The 22,760-nt window shown below is 40.3% G+C and overlaps 1 protein-coding gene across 2 annotated transcripts; it reads right to left on the bottom strand.

Moving 5' to 3' along the window:
- Positions 1-757: 757 nt before the first annotated feature.
- LOC147030948 (uncharacterized) lies at positions 758-14,863 on the bottom strand. Of its 2 annotated transcripts, none has more exons than XM_085875545.1 (3): positions 14,739-14,863; positions 13,830-14,202; positions 758-4,064 (listed from the first exon to the last, which is right to left on the bottom strand). In XM_085875545.1, exons 2-3 carry the CDS (start codon positions 13,878-13,880, stop codon positions 2,733-2,735), a joined length of 1,383 nt encoding a protein of 460 aa, XP_085731671.1. In that variant the 5' UTR covers positions 13,881-14,202; positions 14,739-14,863; the 3' UTR covers positions 758-2,732. The 2 variants fall into 2 exon arrangements, with proteins under 2 accessions (XP_085731671.1, XP_085731670.1); XM_085875544.1 differs by lacking the exon at positions 14,739-14,863 and adding an exon at positions 14,288-14,419.
- Positions 14,864-22,760: the final 7,897 nt, after the last annotated feature.

Here is a 22,760-nt window from a genome sequence, read left to right as displayed (position 1 = left end):
GGAGAAAAGAGGAGAGGACGGAGGGAGAAGAGAGGAGAGGACGGAAGGAGAGGAGAGGAGAGGAGAGGAGAGGATGGAGGGAGAAGAGAGGAGAGGACGGAGGGAGAAAAGAGGAGAGGACGGAGGGAGAAGAGAGAACGGAGGGAGAGGAGAGGACGGAGGGAGAGGAGAGGACGGAGGGAGAGGAGAGGACGGAGGGAAGAGGAGAGGACGGAGGGAAGAGGAGAGGACGGAGGGAAGAGGAGAGGACGGTGGGTGGGGAGAGGAGAGGATGGAGGGAGGGGAGGGGGGGACTAAAGCACGGAGGGAGGGGAGAGGAAGCTAGGAAGAGGGAAGGAGAGCGATGCCTCATGAAATGTTGCCATACACTGCAGGAGGGAGGGGTGCGAGGACAGAGAGAGAGAGAGAGAGAGAGAGAGAGAGAGAGAGAGAGAGAGAGAGAGAGAGAGAGAGAGAGAGAGAGAGAGAGAGAGAGAGAGAGAGAGAGAGAGAGAGAGAGACGCAAAGACAGAGAGAGAGCAAGAGAGAGAAAGTGTGAGAGTGAGGAGGGGAGGGGGGGAAAAAAGATAGAAAGGTGAGGGGTGGAGGTGGGGTTAGCAAAGAGAATGATATGTTATGCTTAATGACTGAACACAAAAAAGAAAAAAAAAGAACTCATTTCAGAACAGCTGTACACAATGACACAGCAGATTTTTAAAAGTAATCTGCTGCCACATCTGCAACAACTTTGATATTCCAGTTCCAGAGAATTTGTGGGAACATGAACCAAAAGCAATAATTGAAAACATGGAAATACCGCTCACATATGACCTCATGATCCAATTGAGTGTGAACATCAAAAAAAAGCGTTGCGACCAGATATCATAATTAGGTACAAAAAGGAGAAGAAGTCATTGCTAATTAAGGTGTTGATACCAGTGATTTTGGACCAACGATACAGAAATCAAGAAAATGACCAAATACCAAGACCTCAAGAATAAAGTGAAAAGATCCTGGAAGCTGAAGAATGCCAAAGTTGTACCAGTGATAGTTTGAGCTGCGGGAATGATGACAAAGAATCTCACAGAGATCGTAAAAACAATCCCTGGGAATATTACTACAAACAAACTACCGTTGGAAGATGTCTGGGGCTCAGTGACGATCCTGAAGAGAGCCCTCGGCACAAAACTTTGAGAACAGAAAACTTCACAGCTTGGTCCATCAATTGTAACCCCTTACTGAAATGAATCTGGATACTTTGAGCCTACCCTTCGAGGACTCCATTCCACATTCTGAAACCCACATATGTGGACACCAATCAGACACACACACACACACACACACACACACACACACACACACACACACACACACACACACACACACACACACACACACACACACACACACACACACACGGATACTGTGAGACCTGGTGCGTAAGCATTTAAAACCCACGCTATCTTCCTGGCAAAGGTCTGCCTGCATGCATGCATGCTTGTACATGCAGCGACCTTTGCACCCCACCGGTCCACTCACTCCAAATCTGATTCGTACATGCTAGTCCCCTCAACAGAGAGCGAATGCTGGAGAGCAGGGGGTGGGGACGCTGGAGACACCCATCATGTCAAATATGTCCGAATTGGACAAACGAACAGTTTTCTAGGAGTTGGAACTGCTTGCAAATTATATTCTGGAGCTTAAATTTTGTAATTCTGCTTACTTTAAGAAATTCTCGAGGTTATGCATGTGCGAAATGAAATAATGCCATGAATGCTGCAGTCTCAAGACGTTTATAAGCATTGCAATGTACCCAGCGATTCATAGCTATGATGAACAGGCATTTGATAATATGAGTGAGGAAAGTGAAAAAAAAAACAATCATTAAGAAGTCGTTGTAGCCTGTTTCAAATCGACGCATTGTTGAGCAGGCCAAAAAACATGGCGGCTTCAGACCCCAGCAATGTTACCTTAAGACCCCAAAAAGTGAGGTGGCCGAGGAAGAGCCTGATAAAGGAAATAATAAAATAAGGCCGTTTATCATCTTCAAAAGGGGTGTTTTAATGAACCCAAACACCCAATTTTCACTCATGCACTTCCTTGGAGATTTCTTAGCATGCAAACAAAATTTCAGGCCGATAGGTTTCATGGTTTTAGAGTTTTGGACGAGACACACACAATAACACACTGACACACACTACCTTTTACTAGTATACATTGACTAGAAGGATACCCGTCTTCAACGGATTGGAGATTGTTGCCTTTGTTACTCACTCATTGAATCAGGCTTATTTTATGCGAGAACTTCTGGTTACTACATTCCTGGTTCGTCCTGCATCACATGCATATATGAACAAACTCGTTCCAGTTCCAACTCTGGAACGTCTGACATAAAGCTGGCCACGTGAAACATGGTTGGGCTAGATAGAGCCCTGCTTGGTGCAGCATTTGTCCTTGTATCTTGTTTATTGGCAGAGTGAATGACAGAGATACCGGGAATTGGAGCTGTAGTCCAAGAGCATTAGGGTTTAACTTGGACATTTTTGGTAACAAGCTGATTTTTTCAGGAAAGGTCCAGGAATGTGTGTGAAATAACATACTAAAAGTCCTCATGAATCCTCCTTGAGCGTTTTCCGCAATCCAAGATGGCGTCCAAAATGGCCGCCATTTCATGTTTTTCTCTTAACTTTGCAAGTAGGTTTCCCCAAAACGCACTTTAGATGTCTAAATATATGTTTTGAAATAGAAGGAACTCAATAGAATACATTCCACATGTTGTGGAAAGTGTTGTGACCAGTTACTGTGGCCACGTTGAAGTCGGCATTGTCGAACGCAAATTGGGTAAAGCCACCTAGGTGATAGGATGGTTCATCATTTGACATGAGAGCTTGTTCAAACCGCTGCACTTCTTTATAGTCATCAGCAAAGCCCATGCTGCTCAAGATGTCTATGAGTTCACGAGATCCATACTTTCGGTGTATATACACAGCTATTCCCAACAATATCGGTGACACGAATGACCTGGGCCTACTAGCAGAGATGATGGCATGTGCTATTGAGGTGCATTTCCTGTTCGTAACCGGATCATTTTTGCCTTTGCCGTCCACTACGTTATGTACAAAACGCTTTAGGGACCTCGGTATTAATGTGTCTCCATTTTCAGTTCCATCTAATGTTGAGTACTCTTCGCGGTTGTACACTGTCAGTCTGATATCGTTGAGGATGATGGAAGCAGCCATATCTATTATACAATTGCTTTGGTTCTCAACGTCTGACACTTGATCACTGCTCCACTTTTCATGAAGTATTTTGTGCGCCGAGTCACGGAAACTCACGACACTCGACTTTCCACTGATGCTGGTTACGACTAGATCATCACCATAGTGTTCTTTGAGCTTCCGTTTCAGATGCTTCATTGAGTATCCCTCGTTTCCATCCAAAAGCGTGGCCATGTAGTCTGAAAGCTCTTGAACTGTGTATTGGCATTCATCACTATCATCAAGAAACTCACATAGCTTCTGAAATGCTTCCTGGCGAATACTTTCAGTTGACACTCCCTCGTACTTTTTCTTGAGAAAGGATTGGACACATGCTCGATGATATTTTGCTTCAGCTGCAACCAGATCATATGCATGTTGCACACGATCAGAGACATCATTGCCCCACTTGTCATCTCGCTCTCTTGCACGATCCAATACTGTTGCCTGAAACTCTAAGGTCTGAACACTGCTTACTGAATCTTTCCTACGAGAAGGGTTTTTAGTGTCCTGCGTGATAGGATCCGAACAGAACATACAATCATTCTTTATATCGAATGTCTTTGAAGCAGTCGACCGTAATTGAGTCACATCTTCATCTTCTTCAAGACAGGATGATTTTCTTTTTGTAGACACTATGGAACATTTCCTTGTGTAATTCTTGCGACAAACAGCATGGATTCGTAGTGGTGTTGCATTCTGAAACATCTCATGGAAGCCATCACCACGTTCTAAACTTGACATCACAAGTGTCCTCCGCCCCTTCTCCCCAATTTCAACCGTAGCAGGTGATGTTTCTTTGCAAATGATGCAAACCACATCCATTATCTGTAATGACAGAAATATGTCATGGACATTGTTTTCTTTTTGAATGTGAAACGTACTTCACATAGCTGCTTGGAAATGATAAATCAGGTTGCTACGTTTTAATCAAAAGAGATTTAAAAAGTGATGTGTTGACATTAAAGATGCATTGAGGGAAGGATATGCCATCACATGATTCTGCAATTTCTATAACACATCACAATCACAGTACTCTATAGCATGTTTACATATTGATACCTGTGAAGTTAAATTACGGATGAATCAACTCATTGTGGGGTGCCAGAATGTAGGAATTGTATTGGGCAGAGAAAATCTCACAAGGAAACCCGAGAGGAAAATGATGATTATAGTGGCTACTCCACAGAAATTCACTGCCATGTAATATGTGACTTGAAGACTAACTTATTTTGTTATCCCTAGATGTGCACTGCACTTGTACTGTCGCAGCCTGGTAATATATTTTATCTCCTATGACAACCAGGGATGACATCTCATAGCACTTTGTATCCAATGGAAAAGGCACTTTAAAATGTCTGCTATTATTAATAATGAATGTATACTAGCATATCACAATATAGGAATGACATGACACACACAAAAAAGGAACCTTTTATACAAATACAGCATACATGTACCAATAGGAAGGAGTGTCATACACTCTCTGATTTCTATCATACTATAATTCTTTTCATCTGCATGAAACAAATAAAATGATTCAATACAATGTTTTAGGTGTAACGATAGACTACTCCACAGAAATTCCCTGTCAAGTGATATTACACAGTACTGTGTAGTACATGCATGAAGACACAAATTTTGATCATGCATTTAGTCTGGGTACCAAAAATAATAGTTTTACTTCCTTAATGATAACGGAATGTTTCAAATAGAACTCACCTTATGGTAGACATCAACTGCATCTTGTTGGTAAAAAAAGGTTAGCACCAAGTTTTCAATTTCCGAGCTTTAGGTGACGTACTAGTACATACATACAGTACTAGTACCAAGCGGTTATACAGCTATGTTCAATATGTAGAGTTATGTTCAATATGTACAGTACTAGTACCCAGCGGTTATACAGTTATGTTCAATACATACAGTACTAGTACCCAGCGGTTATACAGCTATGCTCAATATGCAGAGTTATGTTCAATATGTACAGTACGAGTACCCAGCGGTTATACAGTTATGTTCAATACATACAGTACTCGTACCCAGCGGTTTTACAATTATGTTCAATACATACAGTACTAGTACCCAACGGTTACACAGTTATGTTCAATATGTACAGTTATGTTCAATATGTACAGTACTAGTACCCAGCGGTTATACAGTTATGTTCAATACATACAGTACGAGTACCCAGCAGTTACACAATTATGTTCATCACATACAATACTAGTACGCAACGGTTATACAGTTATGTTCAATATGTACAGTTATGTTCAATATGTACAGTACTAGTACCCAGCGGTTATACAGTTATGTTCAATACATACAGTACTAGACCCAAGCGGTTATACAGTTATGTTCAATATGTACAGTTATGTTCAATATGTACAGTACTAGTACCCAGCGGTTATACAGTTATGTTCAATACATACAGTACTAGACCCAAGCGGTTATACAGTTATGTTCAATATGTACAGTTATGTTCAATTTGTACAGTTATGTTCAATATGTACAGTCCGAGTACCCAGCGGTGATACAGTTATGTTCAATACATAAAGTACTAGTACCCAGCGGTTATTCAATTATGTTCAATACATACAGTACCAGTAACCAACGGTTCTACAGTTATGTTCAATATGTACAGTTATGTTGAATATGTGCAGTTATGTTCAATATGTACAGTACAAGTACCCAACGGTTATACGATTATGTTCAATACATACAGTACTAGTACCCAGCGGTTATACAATTATGTTCAATACATACAGTACTAGTACCCAGCGGTTATACAGTTCTGTTCAATACATACAGTACTACTACCCAGCGGTTACACAATTATGTTCAATACATACAGTACTCGTACCCAACGGTTATACAGTTATGTTCAATATGTACAGTTCTGTTCAATATGTACAGTACCCAGCGGTTATACAGTTATGTTCAATACATACAGTACTAGTACCCAGCGGTTACACAATTATGTTCAATACATACAACACTAGTACGCAACGGTTATACAGTTATGTTCAATATGTACAGTTGTGTTCAATATGTACAGTACTAGTACCCAGCAGTTATACAGTTATGTTCAATACATACAGTACTAGTACCAAGCGGTTCTACAGTTATGTTCAATATGTACAGTTATGTTGAATATGTACAGTACTAGTACCCAGCGGTTCTGCAGTTATGTTCAATACATACAGTACTAGTACCTAGCGGTTATACAGTTATGTTCAATATGTACAGTCCTAGTACCCAGTGGTTATACAGTTCTGTTCAATAGATACAGTACTAGTACCCAGCGGTTACACAATTATGTTCAATACATACAACACTAGTACGCAACGGTTATACAGTTATGTTCAATATGTACAGTTGTGATCAATATGTACAGTACTAGTACCCAGCGGTTATACAGTTATGTTCAATACATACAGTACTAGTACCAAGCGGTTCTACAGTTATGTTCAATATGTACAGTTATGTTGAATATGTACAGTACTAGTACCCAGCGGTTCTACAGTTATGTTCAATACATACAGTACTAGTACCTAGCGGTTATACAGTTATGTTCAATATGTACAGTTATGTTCAATATGTACAGTCCTAGTACCCAGTGGTTATACAGTTCTGTTCAATACATACAGTACTTGTACCCAGCGGTTACACAATTATGTTCAATACATACAGTACTAGTACCCAACAGTTGTACAGTTATGTTCAATATGTACAGCACTAGTACCCAGCGGTTCTACAGTTATGTTCAATACATACAGTACTAGTACCCAGCAGTTATACAGTTATGTTCAATATGTACAGTCCTAGTACCCAGCGGTTCTACAGTTATGTTCAATACATACAGTACGAGTACCCAGCGGTTATACAGTTATGTTCAATATGTACAGTTATGTTCAATATGTACAGTCCTAGTACCCAGTTGTTATACAGTTCTGTTCAATACATACAGTACTAGTACCAGCGGTTACACAATTATGTTCAATACATACAGTACTAGTACCCAATAGTTGTACAGTTATGTTTAATATGTACAGCACTAGTACCCAGCGGATATACAGTTATGTTCAATACATACAGTACTCGTCCCAATGGTTATACAGTTATGTTCAATATGTACAGTCCGAGTACCCAGCGGTTATACAGTTATGTTCAATATGTGCAGTTATGTTCAATACATACAGTACTAGTACCCAGCGGTTATACTGTTATGTTCAATATGTACAGTTATGTTCAATATGTACAGTACTCGTACCCAGCGGATATACAGTTACGTTCAATACATACAGTACTCGTCCCAATAGTTATACAGTTATGTTCAATATGAACAGTCCTAGTACCCAGCGGTTCTACAGTTATGTTCAATATGTACAGTACTAGTACCCAGCAGTTCTACAGTTAAGTAAAATACATACATTACTAGTACCCAGTGGTTGTACAGTTATATTCAATATGTACAGTAATGTTCAATATGTACATTTATGTTCAATATGTACAGTACGAGTGCCCAGCGGGTATACAGTTATGTTCAATATGTACAGTACTAGTACCCAGCGGTTTTACAGTTATGTTCAATACATAGAGTACTAGTACCCAACGGTTACACAGTTATGTTCAATATGTACAGTACCCAGCGGTTATACCATTATGTTCAATACATACAGTACTAGTACCCAACGGTTATACAGTTATGTTCAATATGTACAGTACTCATACCCAGCGGTTCTACAGTTATGTTCAATACATACAGTACTAGTACCCAGCGGTTATACAGTTATGTTCAATATGTACAGTCCTAGTACCCAGCGATAATACAGTTCTGTCCAATACATACAATACTAGTACCCAGCGGTTACACAATTATGTTCAATACATACAGTACTAGTACCCAGCGGTGACACAATTATGTTCAATACATACAGTACTAGTACCCAACGGTTATACAGTATTGTTCAATATGTACAGTTTTGTTCAATATGTACAGTACAAGTACCCAGCAGTTGTACAGTTATGTTCAATACATACAGTACTAGTACACAGCGGTTATACAGCTATGTTCAATATGTAGAGTTATGTTCAATATGTACAGTACAAGTACCCAACGGTTATACAGTTCTGTTCAATACATACAGTACTCGTACCCAGCGGTTTTACAATTATGTTCAATACATACAGTACAAGTACCCAACGGTTATACAGTTATGCTAACATGTACAGTTATGTTCAATATGTACAGTACTAGTACCCAGCGGTTATACAGTTATGTTCAATATGAACAGTCCTAGTACCCAGCGGTTCTACAGTTATGTTCAATATGTACAGTACTAGTACCCAGCAGTTCTACAGTTAAGTAAAATACATACAGTACTAGTACCCAGTGGTTGTACAGTTATATTCAATATGTACAGTAATGTTCAATATGTACATTTATGTTCAATATGTACAGTACGAGTGCCCAGCGGGTATACAGTTATGTTCAATATGTACAGTACTAGTACCCAGCGGTTTTACAGTTATGTTCAATACATAGAGTACTAGTACCCAACGGTTATACAGTTATGTTCAATATGTACAGTACCCAGCGGTTATACCATTATGTTCAATACATACAGTACTAGTACCCAACGGTTATACAGTTATGTTCAATATGTACAGTACTCATACCCAGCGGTTCTACAGTTATGTTCAATACATACAGTACTAGTACCCAGCGGTTATACAGTTATGTTCAATATGTACAGTCCTAGTACCCAGCGATAATACAGTTCTGTCCAATACATACAATACTAGTACCCAGCGGTTACACAATTATGTTCAATACATACAGTACTAGTACCCAGCGGTGACACAATTATGTTCAATACATACAGTACTAGTACCCAACGGTTATACAGTATTGTTCAATATGTACAGTTTTGTTCAATATGTACAGTACAAGTACCCAGCAGTTGTACAGTTATGTTCAATACATACAGTACTAGTACACAGCGGTTATACAGCTATGTTCAATATGTAGAGTTATGTTCAATATGTACAGTACAAGTACCCAACGGTTATACAGTTCTGTTCAATACATACAGTACTCGTACCCAGCGGTTTTACAATTATGTTCAATACATACAGTACAAGTACCCAACGGTTATACAGTTATGCTAACATGTACAGTTATGTTCAATATGTACAGTACTAGTACCCAGCGGTTATACAGTTATGTTCAATATGTACAGTTATGTTCAATATGTACAGTCCTAGTACCCAGCAGTTATACAATTATGTTCAATACATACAGTACTAGTACCCAGCGGTTCTACAGTTATGTTCAATACATACAGTACTAGTACCCAGCGGTTATACAGTTATGTTCAATATGTACAGTCCTAGTACCCAGCGGTTATACAGTTCTGTTCAATACATACAGTACTCGTACCCAGCGGTTTTACAATTATGTTCAATACATACAGTACAAGTACCCAACGGTTATACAGTTATGCTAACATGTACAGTTATGTTCAATATGTACAGTAATAGTACCCAACGGTTATACAATTATGTTCAATACATACAGTACGAGTACCCAGCGGTTATACAGTTATGTTCAATACATACAGTACGAGTACCCAGCAGTTACACAATTATGTTCAACACATACAATACTAGTACGCAACGGTTATACAGTTATGTTCAATATGTACAGTTATGTTCAATATGTACAGTACTAGTACCCAGCGGTTATACAGTTATGTTTAATACATACAGTACTAGTACCCAGCGGTTATACAGTTATGTTCAATACATACAGTACTAGTACCCAGCAGTTTTACAATTATGTTCAATATGTACAGTACTCGTACCCAGCGGTTATACAGTTATGTTCAATATGTACAGTACTCGTACCCAGCGGTTATACAGTTCTGTTCAATACATACAGTACTCGTGCCCAGCGGTTTTACAATTATGTTCAATACATACAGTACAAGTACCCAACGGTTATACAGTTATGCTAACATGTACAGTTATGTTCAATATGTACAGTAATAGTACCCAACGGTTATACAATTATGTTCAATACATACAGTACGAGTACCCAGCGGTTATACAGTTATGTTCAATACATACAGTACGAGTACCCAGCAGTTACACAATTATGTTCAACACATACAATACTAGTACGCAACGGTTATACAGTTATGTTCAATATGTACAGTTATGTTCAATATGTAAAGTACTAGTACCCAGCGGTTATACAGTTATGTTTAATACATACAGTACTAGTACCCAGCGGTTATACAGTTATGTTCAATACATACAGTACTAGTACCCAGCGGTTTTACAATTATGTTCAATATGTACAGTACTCGTACCCAGCGGTTATACAGTTATGTTCAATATGTACAGTACTCGTACCCAGCGGTTATACAGTTCTGTTCAATACATACAGTACTCGTACCCAGCGGTTTTACAATTATGTTCAATACATACAGTACAAGTACCCAACGGTTATACAGTTATGCTAACATGTACAGTTATGTTCAATATGTACAGTAATAGTACCCAACGGTTATACAATTATGTTCAATACATACAGTACGAGTACCCAGCGGTTATACAGTTATGTTCAATACATACAGTACGAGTACCCAGCAGTTACACAATTATGTTCAACACATACAATACTAGTACGCAACGGTTATACAGTTATGTTCAATATGTACAGTACTAGTACCCAGCGGTTATACCGTTTTGTTCAATATGTACAGTTGTGTTCAATATGTACAGTTATGTTCAATATGTACAGTACTAGTACCCAACGGTTCTACAATTATGTTCAATACATACAGTACTAGTACCCAGCGCTTATACAGTTATGTTCAATACATACAGTACTAGTACCCAGCGGTTTTACAATTATGTTCAATACATACAGTACAAGTACCCAGCGCTTATACAGTTATGTTCAATATGTACAGTACTAGTACCCATCGGTTTTACAATTATGTTCAATACATACAGTACTAGTACCCAGCGCTTATACAGTTATGTTCAATATGTACAGTACTCGTACCCAGCGGTTTTACAATTATGTTCAATACATACAGTACAAGTACCCAACGGTTATACAGTTATGTTCAATATGTACAGTTATGTTCAATATGTACAGTAATAGTACCCAGCGGTTATACAGTTATGTTCAATACATACAGTACTAGTACCCAGCGGTTATACAGTTATGTTCAATACATACAGTACTAGTACCCAGCGGTTATACAGTTATGTTCAATACATACAGTACTAGTACCAGCGGTTTTACAATTATGTTCAATACATACAGTACTCGTACCCAGCGGTTTTACAATTATGTTCAATACATACAGTACAAGTACCCAACGGTTATAAGTTATGCTAACATGTACAGTTATGTTCAATATGTACAGTAATAGTACCCAACGGTTATACAATTATGTTCAATACATACAGTACGAGTACCCAGCGGTTATACAGTTATGCTCAATATGTACAGTACTAGTACCCAGCGGTTATACAGTTTTGTTCAATATGTACAGTTATGTTCAATATGTACAGTACTAATACCCAACGGTTCTACAATTATGTTCAATACATACAGTACTAGTACCAAACGGTTATACAGTTATGTTCAATATGTACAGTATTAGTATCCAGTGGTTCTACAGTTATGTTCAATACATACAGTACTAGTACCCAGCGGTTATACAGTTATGTTCAATATGAACAGTTATGTTCAATATGTACAGTACTAGTACCCAGCGGTTTTACAATTATGTTCAATACATACAGTACTAGTACCCAACGGTTATACAGTTATGCTCAATATGTACAGTTATGTTCAATATGTACAGTACTAGTACCCAACGGTTATACAATTACGTTGAATACATACAGTACGAGTACCCAGCGGTTATACAGTTATGTTCAATGTGTACAGTACTATTACCCAGCGGTTATACAGTTATGTTCAATATGTAGAGTTATGTTCAATATGTACAGTTATGTTCAATATGTACAGTACTCGTACCCAACGGTTCTACAATTATGGTCAATACATACAGTACTCGTACCCAGCGCTTATACAGTTATGTTCAATACATACAGTACTAGTACTCAACGGTTATACAGTTATGCTCAATATGTACAGTACTAGTACCCAATGGTTATACAATTATGTTGAATACATACAGTACGAGTACCCAGCGGTTATACAGTTATGTTCAATGTGTACAGTACTAGTACCCAGCGGTTATACAGTTATGTTCAATATGTAGAGTTATGTTCAATATGTACAGTACTCGTACCCAACGGTTCTACAATTATGGTCAATACATACAGTACTCGTGCCCAGCGCTTATACAGTTATGTTCAATCCATACAGTACTAGTACCCAACGGTTATACAGTTATGTTCAATATGTACAGTTATGTTCAATATGTACAGTTGTGTTCAATATGTACAGTTATGTTCAATATGTACAGTTATGTTCAATACATACAGTACCCAACGGTTATACAATTATGTTCAATACATACAGTACTAGTACCCAACGGTTATACAGTTATGTGCAATATGTACAGTTATGTTCAATATGTACAGTTGTGTTCAATGTGTACAGTTATGTTCAATATGTACAGTGTTCAATATGTACAGTTATGTTCAATATGTACAGTACTAGTACCCAATGGTTATACAATTATGTTGAATACATACAGTACGAGTACCCAGCGGTTATAGTTATGTTCAATGTGTACCGTACTAGTACCCAGCGGTTATACAGTTATGTTCAATATGTAGAGTTATGTTCAATATGTACATTACTCGTACCCAACGGTTCTACAATTATGGTCAATACATACAGTACTCGTACCCAGCGCTTATACAGTACTAGTACCCAACGGTTATACAGTTATGTTCAATATGTACAGTTATGTTCAATATGTACAGTTGTGTTCAATGTGTACAGTTATGTTCAATATGTACAGTTGTGTTCAATATGTACAGTTGTGTTCAATATGTACAGTTATGTTCAATATGTACAGTTGTGTTCAATATGTACAGTTATGTTCAATATGTACAGTAATAGTACCCAATGGTTATACAATTATGTTGAATACATACAGTACGAGTACCCAGCGGTTATACAGTTATGTTCAATGTGTACAGTACTAGTACCCAGCGGTTATACAGTTATGTTCAATATGTAGAGTTATGTTCAATATGTACAGTACTCGTACCCAACGGTTCTACAATTATGGTCAATACATACAGTACTCGTACCCAGCGCTTATACAGTTATGTTCAATCCATACAGTACTAGTACCCAACGGTTATACAGTTATGTTCAATATGTAGTTATGTTCAATATGTACAGTTGTGTTCAATATGTACAGTTATGTTCAATATGTACAGTTATGTTCAATACATACAGTACTAGTACCCAACGGTTATACAGTTATGTTCAATATGTACAGTCCCGTTGCCCTGGAGCCTGGAGATTGTACCATTATGTTCAGACAGTGTCAGTTAACCTTCTCTACATCATTCACTCACCACATGTACATTGTGAGGATAGTCCCATCCATATGGTACAGTAATAAACATCCATGTACAGATCTGCCTTTGCACTGTACATCCGGACACGATAATTTATTGATCTATTAACCGATTCTTCACCATCGAGAGATCTGACCATCACGATACATAGCACGATATGTCAAAACGTGATGGACCGATTCGAACGAAACAATGTGGACGAGTTCGTTCAGTGAAAAGAACAAGCCGATTCGATTTTGGTTCCAGCCCGGATCCGGGTCCATCCGACCAGTGGGATACAAAACGCAAACTGTTCAGCTTGTTGAAGGTGTGCGCCCCCCCGAGGGCCGAACAGGAGGATTCAAAACTACGTTTCGTTCTTTGTTCATTACTGGGAAAATAAAAATAAAAAAATACAAAATCAATATCATAACATCAAAAATTAAATTAAAATTTTTTTTTCTGATTCTGTGGACCTTTGACGTCTGTTGGAGGTTCGACTTTGGTTCGGTCGCGAATCAAACCCAGAGTCGGCTGCGCAAATGTAAACGCGCCTCCTCTACACCAAAAGTAATTTGTTGTTTGCGACAAAGTTAATACACTCAAACATCCTGGCAAACACGCCCCCCCCCCCTCCGTTGTGACAGCTGAGAGTGATAAGTCATCGTGATCATTTCATTTGAAGCCTGGGACTGCATGGTTGCATCATTTTCTCGGGGTGTGACTGTGCCACCGATGCAGTGCCCCCCCTGTTACTGCATCTGATGCAGTGCCCCCCCCCGTTACTGCATCTGATGCAGTCCCCCCCCCCCCCCGTTACTGCATCTGATGCAGTGCCTTGCAATCTTTGAAAAACGACGGTGGTGCAACATAATCCTTAGTATAATTCACGGACGGGTGTTTGTGTGTTTGTCGCGCTACTCCTACATTTCTGTGCTCATTACAATCCAGACTTGATACACATGATCAGCATGAGCCCACTCAATGTGTCGGGGTGTTTTTATCTTTCTTGTTGGTCTTGAAGGGGGAGGGACACAAATTCTCCGTGTAAATGTGTATCGTGTAGCATCCCCTCCAGGTCGGGGAGGGTATTACAAGTTTCAACTATTTGCTGCACAATATTCCAGTCCCTCACGTTTTCCAGTTCAGTGAGTTGTTTGGAATTACTCGTGCATGCCCGAAGGTGCGTGCCCATAGATGCATGCCCGTAGGTGCGTGGCCGTACATGCAAACCAAAAAAAAATAAGAAAAATTTCAAACCGTGCACCAGAAACAACAACCACACAGGCCGTTCCTTCACTCTCATGTGCCCGTACGTGTGTGGCCGTACATGCAAAAATAAATAAATATATACTTGAAAACCGCTTGCCAGAAACAACTACACAAGCCGTTCCTTCGCTCTCGCGTGCCCGTACGTGCGTGGCCGTACGTGCGTGGCCATACATACAAAAAAAAAAACTTTCAAACAACCACACAGGCCGTTCCTTCGCTCTTGTAAAGAACGACTGGATTGGGGCATTGTGTTTATCTATAAATGCGCATAAGAAATCGAGAAATTATTAGAATACAGTAAGTCATCACGATCCGGAAGTAGTGCGTGCCCGTACGGAATGTTCACATAAATTCCACGAATTATCGCTTGCATTGAAGTAACAACTGCGGTGATACTTACACACAGAGTTAATTATAATCCAAATCAAAATCAAGTTTACCTCCCTGTCTTTGCTAGCCATGACATTCGCTGCCATTAACCATTGCCACTCCTACACCACGGTGAGGCGACAGGGTAGGATTTGTCCAAGACCTGATAGTGCAGTGTCATTAGGTATTCCATGTTCGATTTGTTTAAGTTTGAAAATAGTTTAAAAATAAAATAGTTTGCAAAGCATACCACCAAAATGAGATGTATTTTGTTAGCAAGCATGTTTAGTAGAGCTGAATTTGTTAACACTTCCAAAGGCCACAACGTTTTGACACTTGGAAACAAAAAAAAAGTTGTGCACTTTTTTTGATAAATTATTTCTGGAACAATTTTTCTTCTATAAAGAAATAATAATAAAAATTGTCTCCATGTACACACCTTTATCTCGTTAGCACCTCTTCATAAACAACATTGCTGAGGAAACGGTGCTTCTTCTTTGTTTCCTCGTCCAGGGCAAGAATGCGGAGGCTGCTGGATCTGCCAACGTTTTGATAAATTATTAGTTTTAATGGCCAATTATTCAATTGGCGCCAATGTATTTTGCCTTTTCGCAAGGAAAAACACAAAGAGAAGAGAAGAGAAAAAAAACCGTAATGGCGAACGTGGCTGAGGTTCTCTTCCCCATCGGCCACGCCTACGCAGCAACGTGTCCTGTCATTGGTTGGTAAATAAATGGCCGCAGTAACGTGTCCTGTCATTGGTTGGGAAATAAATGGCCATAACTTGGGAAGCACTTATCCGATTAATATCAAACCTTGAAAAGGCACATCCTCAGGTCCCCAGCAATATACCTGGCAAGTTTTAATTAGATCGGACCAGTGGTTGTCGAGAAACAGCGGTCACAGACAAACACACACACACACACACACACACACACACACACACACACACACACACACACACACTGCTGGAATTATAGATAGATAAGCAGAAGGGATGTTTTTTCTTCATGCACGTAACCTCTCCAGAGCTGACAGTTACCTATTCACCGCCCAAATAAAGGAATGCGCCGGAAGAATGCGTTGCATGCTTGGAACAAGATCGCCCGCCGGGCGCATGGTACTCTGCTCGTGTCATACAATTGCTTGCTCATGGAAGAGGACTCATCAAATAAGAATTGGCATCCACGATGAGGAAGCAGCTGGAGCGACCCCTCAAATACACACAGCTTTGGACAATCGTGAACTCTTGGCACGACTTACGCATGGAAACTTTGATTTGCTGCAGCGTTATGCCGTTCATACTCATGGGATCCATTCCGTTCAGTAAAGTGTTCTCAGAATAACAGGTTTCCTGGATGGAGCACACGGCCTGTGCAATGCAAGCGGAACTTGTTTACGGTTTAAAACTCAAGGGCTCAGTCATCACCTCAAACCACTCTTCAAGAGTTGGGAAATATGGTCGTTGCATCATGCTGCAGCTCGTGTAGAATGTCATCTCAAACTTGCATCGAATAAGAGGAAACACTGCTTTCGCAACTGCAGATACATCAGGCTGCCAAAGACGTTTTTCCTTGATATAGGGACGCAATCCTAGACCGACGCAAGATATTCCAATGGCTCATTCTTCCAGTGAGTAAACCCAGCTGGTGTTATTTCCATGGCACGACAGGGGCTCAAACTCAGGACACCAACATCTGAAGCCAGCCACGTCAACCGTTAAGCCAACACCAGGCTTTGTTGGTCATTTGCCCACTGTATAAAATCTTGTGCTGATAAATTATTCTAGTCGTCGTCCATGCCAACAGTCAAAACTGTCCCATTCCTTCTTCTTTTGCATGCAGCACAAAGCAGTGAGTAGCATCATTGGCTGGGTACACCACTTTGGTGCTGATGCAACACCCCCCCCCCATTGGTTAGGGATTGAATTAGGAACTTAGCCAGGTTGCCGGTGATAGCTCACCAACTCTTTGCGAAGGACACTGTGGGATCTTTAACGTCCACTAGTTAATGCTGGCAGACAAGATGCTCACTTTAACGTACATCCGAGGGACGGCACACACTGATGTCCCACCCTCCCTTCGAGACACCAGGATGACAACTCAATTGCAGCTGGACCAAGATTCAAACCCAAGCGAGACGGCTCAGACTGGTGCGCGTTCCTCTTGGCCATCCTGCCAGCCCCAGGACTTTGAAAAAACTTTGAAAATAAAATTCCAATCATGGAATTTGCAAGACAAGCTTTCTTTTGCCAGCCCGATGAAAGAATCCTCACAAATGAGAAAAAAAATAACAACACAAAGCTGAAACAAAAATCATAACTGGAGAATTCGCGGAACACCTTCCTCCATGCAGTTTTGAGAAAAACAACATCGGATGGCTGTAAAGGGTCAAAATCAAATATATAATTCAATTAAAATATAATTAAAGTTTTAAAAGCTGGAGGGGGAAAAAAATAACCTCCATTGAATTGGAAGTTTTGACAAACTCTTTTACATCTCCTTATTTAACACGTTAAATTAATTATTTGTGCCTGTTTGTGTCCTTCATGAGCACGCCCCTACAAACAGTAAGTTTCCTGTTTGGAATGATTTTCAATTTTGTTTGACTGCCAGAATGACAGACTGAAGCAATTGTTAAACCGCAAGTGTGCATGTGTGCTCGGGATGAGACCCCGTACAATTTGTCAAATTCAGAGCCAAAGTACTGCAAAACTGCAGGTTTGTGTTCCGATTCATGTTCTACCATGTTGAAGATATAACGTGAGATTAAAGTGAAGTAGGTTCTCAATGATGGACGACATCTGTCAGAAAGACAGAGTGAACCAATTCCTTAACCTGAACCCCTTAACTTCGCACTACATGTGCAGGGTAATCGTTTTCTTACTATAACCCACGGACTGGTGTTTGTGCGTTTGTTTGTCACGCTGCTCCTCCTACATTTGTGGGTTGATGACATCCAAACTTGCTACATAGGATCAGCATGACGACAATTAGTGTATATGGGTGTTTTTATCCTTGCCAGTGGTCTGGGGGGGGGGGAGGGGGTGTGGGGAGCAAATTCTCTATGTAAATGTGTATCGTGTAGCGCTACCTCCTGGTAGGAGAGTGTGGAAGAAGAAGAAAAAAATTATATTCATGTACTCTCAATTATAATTGTTGCTGGTGCTTTATATTGCTCAAGTCGAATTGGCTGTCAGGTATGTTTCCCTTTGATCAAGAGTCTTTTGACCTAAATATTAATAAAAGGAATGTCTTACTATGAGACAGGATGGCCTGGTTGATGGCACTGCAACTTTTGCCATGATTATGTCATTCTCTTTCACCCAGTGGACACGTATTTCAGTTTGAGTTATTTTGCCTAATGTTTTTCAGACCCATGTACTCACTGCCTTTTATATACACAATTCCTTATATTCATTTATTTGTAAGACCTATAACCTACGGTCTTATCCTGTACTCATTTTGGTTGTCTGCTTTTTAGTGTTTTGTCTGATTCTCACCAAGGCCAGCTGAAAGTCACCATGTTTTCTCTCCCTTTGTTCTCCCAGCCCTCTCCACTCCCACGAAAGCATATAAATGTCAAAAAATGTGAACTTAGTTTAGTGCAAATCATTGTGGATGTTTACATCTCAGTGTTTTGGACTCCGTGGTACCGCAAAATAAATGTTCTCTGATCAAATGTACTTTTCGTTGTGGACAGTGAATTAATTTGTTTCTTACAAATTGAGTAATAGGATTTACACCAGGTCGGTTGGATAATAGGACAAATCAGAAAATTCCACAACAAATTGGTGCCGTGAACTCGGATGTACTAAATCCCTCGAGGCAGTCCTGGTCCGGAGGGACGGCGAACGCTTGAGCATAAGGTAAGCGGAGAGCGTTCGCCCCAATCCCTGACGGCGGGCCTGTTCTTTGCAGGTAACGTACATCGACAAAGGAAAGTACATGTCAGATAATTTTTATTGATAGGCCTGAGAGGATCCTGTAGTTCGAGACCACTTTAGCCTTCAGGGCTGAACAGAGATCAGGGATCTCTTCACGGGAAGCTCGAGTCTTCGCCGTACATTGAGCGAGTTCGGTACTCGGCTCACTGTGCTGTACTGGGTACAGCAGAGACAGAGGGGAAAAGGGCAATCCCCTTTGGCCCAAGGGAGGGGGGTTGGAATACCACCTCCGCAAAGAGAGAGGTTCGAGACCCAGCTCGCTGTGTCGTGTGATTGTTACGTGTTCTGTGGATTGAGGTCATGAAGTGCATATTTCATGGTATTTGTGACCTGGTAACGGTTTGCAGGATGGGAAATGCTGTTAAAGAGTGATGACATTGGGTATACCGAAGCAACCTGCCCCAGGCCACGCAGAGGGACATGCATGAGATAATATGTTTGATAAATACGGACCTGATTCTCTGAGAGACGTTGCAAATTGGTGCATTTGGACGATGAACAGTAAATTGCCTTTTCCTGAGAATGGTACTTTTGATCGGGATTGTTTGAATCACCTGAGGAAAGTTCTGGAGGAGAAAGGAAAGGACAAGAAGGCCTCGAGGTACGTACATTGGGGAGCGTACATGGATTGGATGGAGGAATGTCGGTACAGGGTCGAAAAGACGTGGCTGTTAAAACAAATCAAAGGGAAAACAGCGAGCTGCCCCTGTCAGGTATGAGGATGATGGAGAGGAGTCAGATAGGTGGCCCGACATCATTCCAGACATAGTTCCAACGGCGCCGCCCCTTGAGGGCGCAGCGGGAGATGATGGTACAGGGCAGGAGGAGCATCAAAGAGGAGCCAGAGGAGGAGTATCAAAAATGGAGAGCGTGGAGAGGAAATAAGCTGCGACACAACGACAAGAGAGGGCTTCTCTTGGTGACAGGGTTGGAGTGCAGACCCGATCCAGAAAGGACACGTTGGAGGCTGCGAAGGAAGAAAATTTAGTGGCACTGTTAGGTACGTTCCCATTGCGAGATTACCCAGGGGGCAGAGGCGTGCAAGCAATATATCGGCAATGGGGTTCCGAGTTAAGGACCGCTGCAAAAGAGATGCCGAAAGTACGAGAGGATCCGCAAAGTTTATCAGCAGTTTATCGCTCATGCATTTATCAGCGGATTGGAAGCAAAATTGCAGAACGAGGTCAAGCGAGTATGTATCAGCTGGGAATGCAAGGATGTGAAGGATGTGATGCCCTATATAACCCATTGCAGTTCATTGATCGAACAGCGTCATGCTGAGACGGAGGCTAAACTGAGTTTTGACCCAGGTAAACGAGCAAGGAGAATGGGCAAGTGGGAGAACGAGTAAGTGTCATGAATGTTTGTTGAGTTACCTGTTTCGATTTCTGTTTGTTCATTGAACTCACTGGAAGTTTGCTTGTTGTGAAACTGTTTCATTGTATTGTGCGGAGGTGTTACGGATTTGTAAATCCTATAGTTTTGCATTAAGGAGTTATCTCTTTGGACGGATTTGTGAATGCTTTGTGATTGGAAAGGTTGAGTTTTGTGTTAAGAACGCAAGTTGAGTGTTCCAACATGGAACTCTTGTATGTTTGTATTCATATCTGATGATTTGTATGTGCACTGATTTGCATTGATCTGCATGTGGTACTAATTGGTCGTCACCGTGGACTGTGAAGACTCTGGATTCAGGTGACGTGCACACGCCGATTCCAGAGGAAAAACGATTATGACTGACTCCGCACGCGTTGTTGATTCAGAATGCGGGACGGATGTCGTTGAGAGTGTTTTGGGACCCGATTGAGAGGCGTGTGTGTGAATTCAATCTCGGAGAAAAATCTGAATTGCAAGCGATTGTGAGCTCGATAAGGAACTGAAGATTACTGTACGATGTCATACATGAATGTCTTGTTATAAATGATATTGCAACAACTAAAGACTGGCTCATGATGAGACCACTTTGGCTTGGGGCCACTTGCTTGGTGCTGATAAAAAAAAACCAAGGTCACGGTGTTCCCTGCCTTGGATAGACGCTGAAGAAAGTGTTGAAGTTTTATTTAAAAGCCATAGGGATTTTGGATAAATTGTGAAATGACAATTGTGAATGCAAAATATATTCTGGAAGTGGTCCATTTAGGAGACTCGCTATCGCCGGGATTATGAGACAAAATTAATTAAATAACGCTTTGTTCAGTACTGATGAAATAAATTGATGAAAAGTGGGAATTCGTCTCCAGTTGCTCAGCCTGGCAAGCTGAGGTCTTACAAGCAACTGTTCATACTGCTAGAAGAGATTTATGGGTACTGAACCCCCCCCCATTCAATTCATATGCAGATTCAAAGGGGGGTGTGGGCTACTGTGTCGAAATCCACATGCGTGTGAGAAATGTTTCCAAAATTTTGATTTGAATCGTAACCATTGTACTTAAGATGCGATCAAAATGTAGAAATGTGATTTGGAATGATTTTAAAGTGATTTGTAAAGTAGTTGTGTATTATGTGGTACCTTGGGATGAATAAGGATTTATAACCTTCCACCAGCACTCCGGTAGAGAGTGATCAATTAATTATCCCTCGGATGGACGTTAATCTAGGTGTGCTGTCTTCATTAGTCTGTGAATGTTATGTTGATGACTCTTCGTCCGAGTCCTCCGTAGATAAGTGCGGACTGGCTGTCTTGTGCTCTTTGAACACACAGTCGTGCAAGCCTTATCACAAGAACTCTCCTTGTCACATTTGTGTACCAAGGTCAGCTGCCGGCACGAATAGCAGAAAGCAAAAAAAGACATCTCTGGTGGCTTGCTTTATTTGTGCCTCAATTTGTCAGATTAATTCATGAATCGTTTGATTTGATAAAAATTTTATTTTTACTGTCACAATGATAGACCATAAAGCTGTTTAAGCGAGATTGGATAAATAATGCACTCAAAAGGTGGAGTTTTATGCATGGACGGAGTGTTTTGAGCTGCAATTTAAATGTTATTCACCTGATGACTCAACTTTGACAAATGATTTGACAATTTTTGTACACCTGTTTAAAAAAGAGAGGTTTAAACTGTATTTATTTGTTCTAATAAAGAAATGGATTTGTATTTAAAAGGTCAGAGAACGTGATTAGATGGCTAGTGTATGTGTGTTGGTTATATTGCAGCATGTTGCTGTTTTGGTGATGAGAGAGGTTTACACATTATTTTTCCGAGATATTTCAACTCCATTGACAATGAAAGAAATGGATGCTCACCAGGTTAATTAAACAACGTTTGCATTTGGTGTTGTTGAAACTGTTTGGAGAAATTTTGTAGCCATGTTGTCAAGCTTTTGTTCCCAAATGTTTCCAAATGGACGCTCTGCAGCCAAAG

This window comes from Eptatretus burgeri, chromosome 3 (genome assembly GCF_056783735.1).
Source record: "Eptatretus burgeri isolate ZD-2024b chromosome 3, Ebu_testis_v1, whole genome shotgun sequence".
Taxonomy (NCBI): Eukaryota; Metazoa; Chordata; class Myxini; order Myxiniformes; family Myxinidae; genus Eptatretus; species Eptatretus burgeri.
Note: the sequence above shows the minus strand (reverse complement) of the source record. Positions and strands in the feature narration are given on the sequence as shown.

Bases quoted from the DNA above. Each gene is read 5' to 3' on its own strand.
- LOC147030948 (XM_085875545.1), bottom strand. From the start codon at position 13,880: ATGTTTATTACTGTACCATATGGATGGGACTATCCTCACAATGTACAT. The intron at 4,065-13,829 runs GTGAGTGAATGA...CTGTCATTACAG, and splicing joins ATCCTCACAATGTACATGTG to ATAATGGATGTGGTTTGCAT.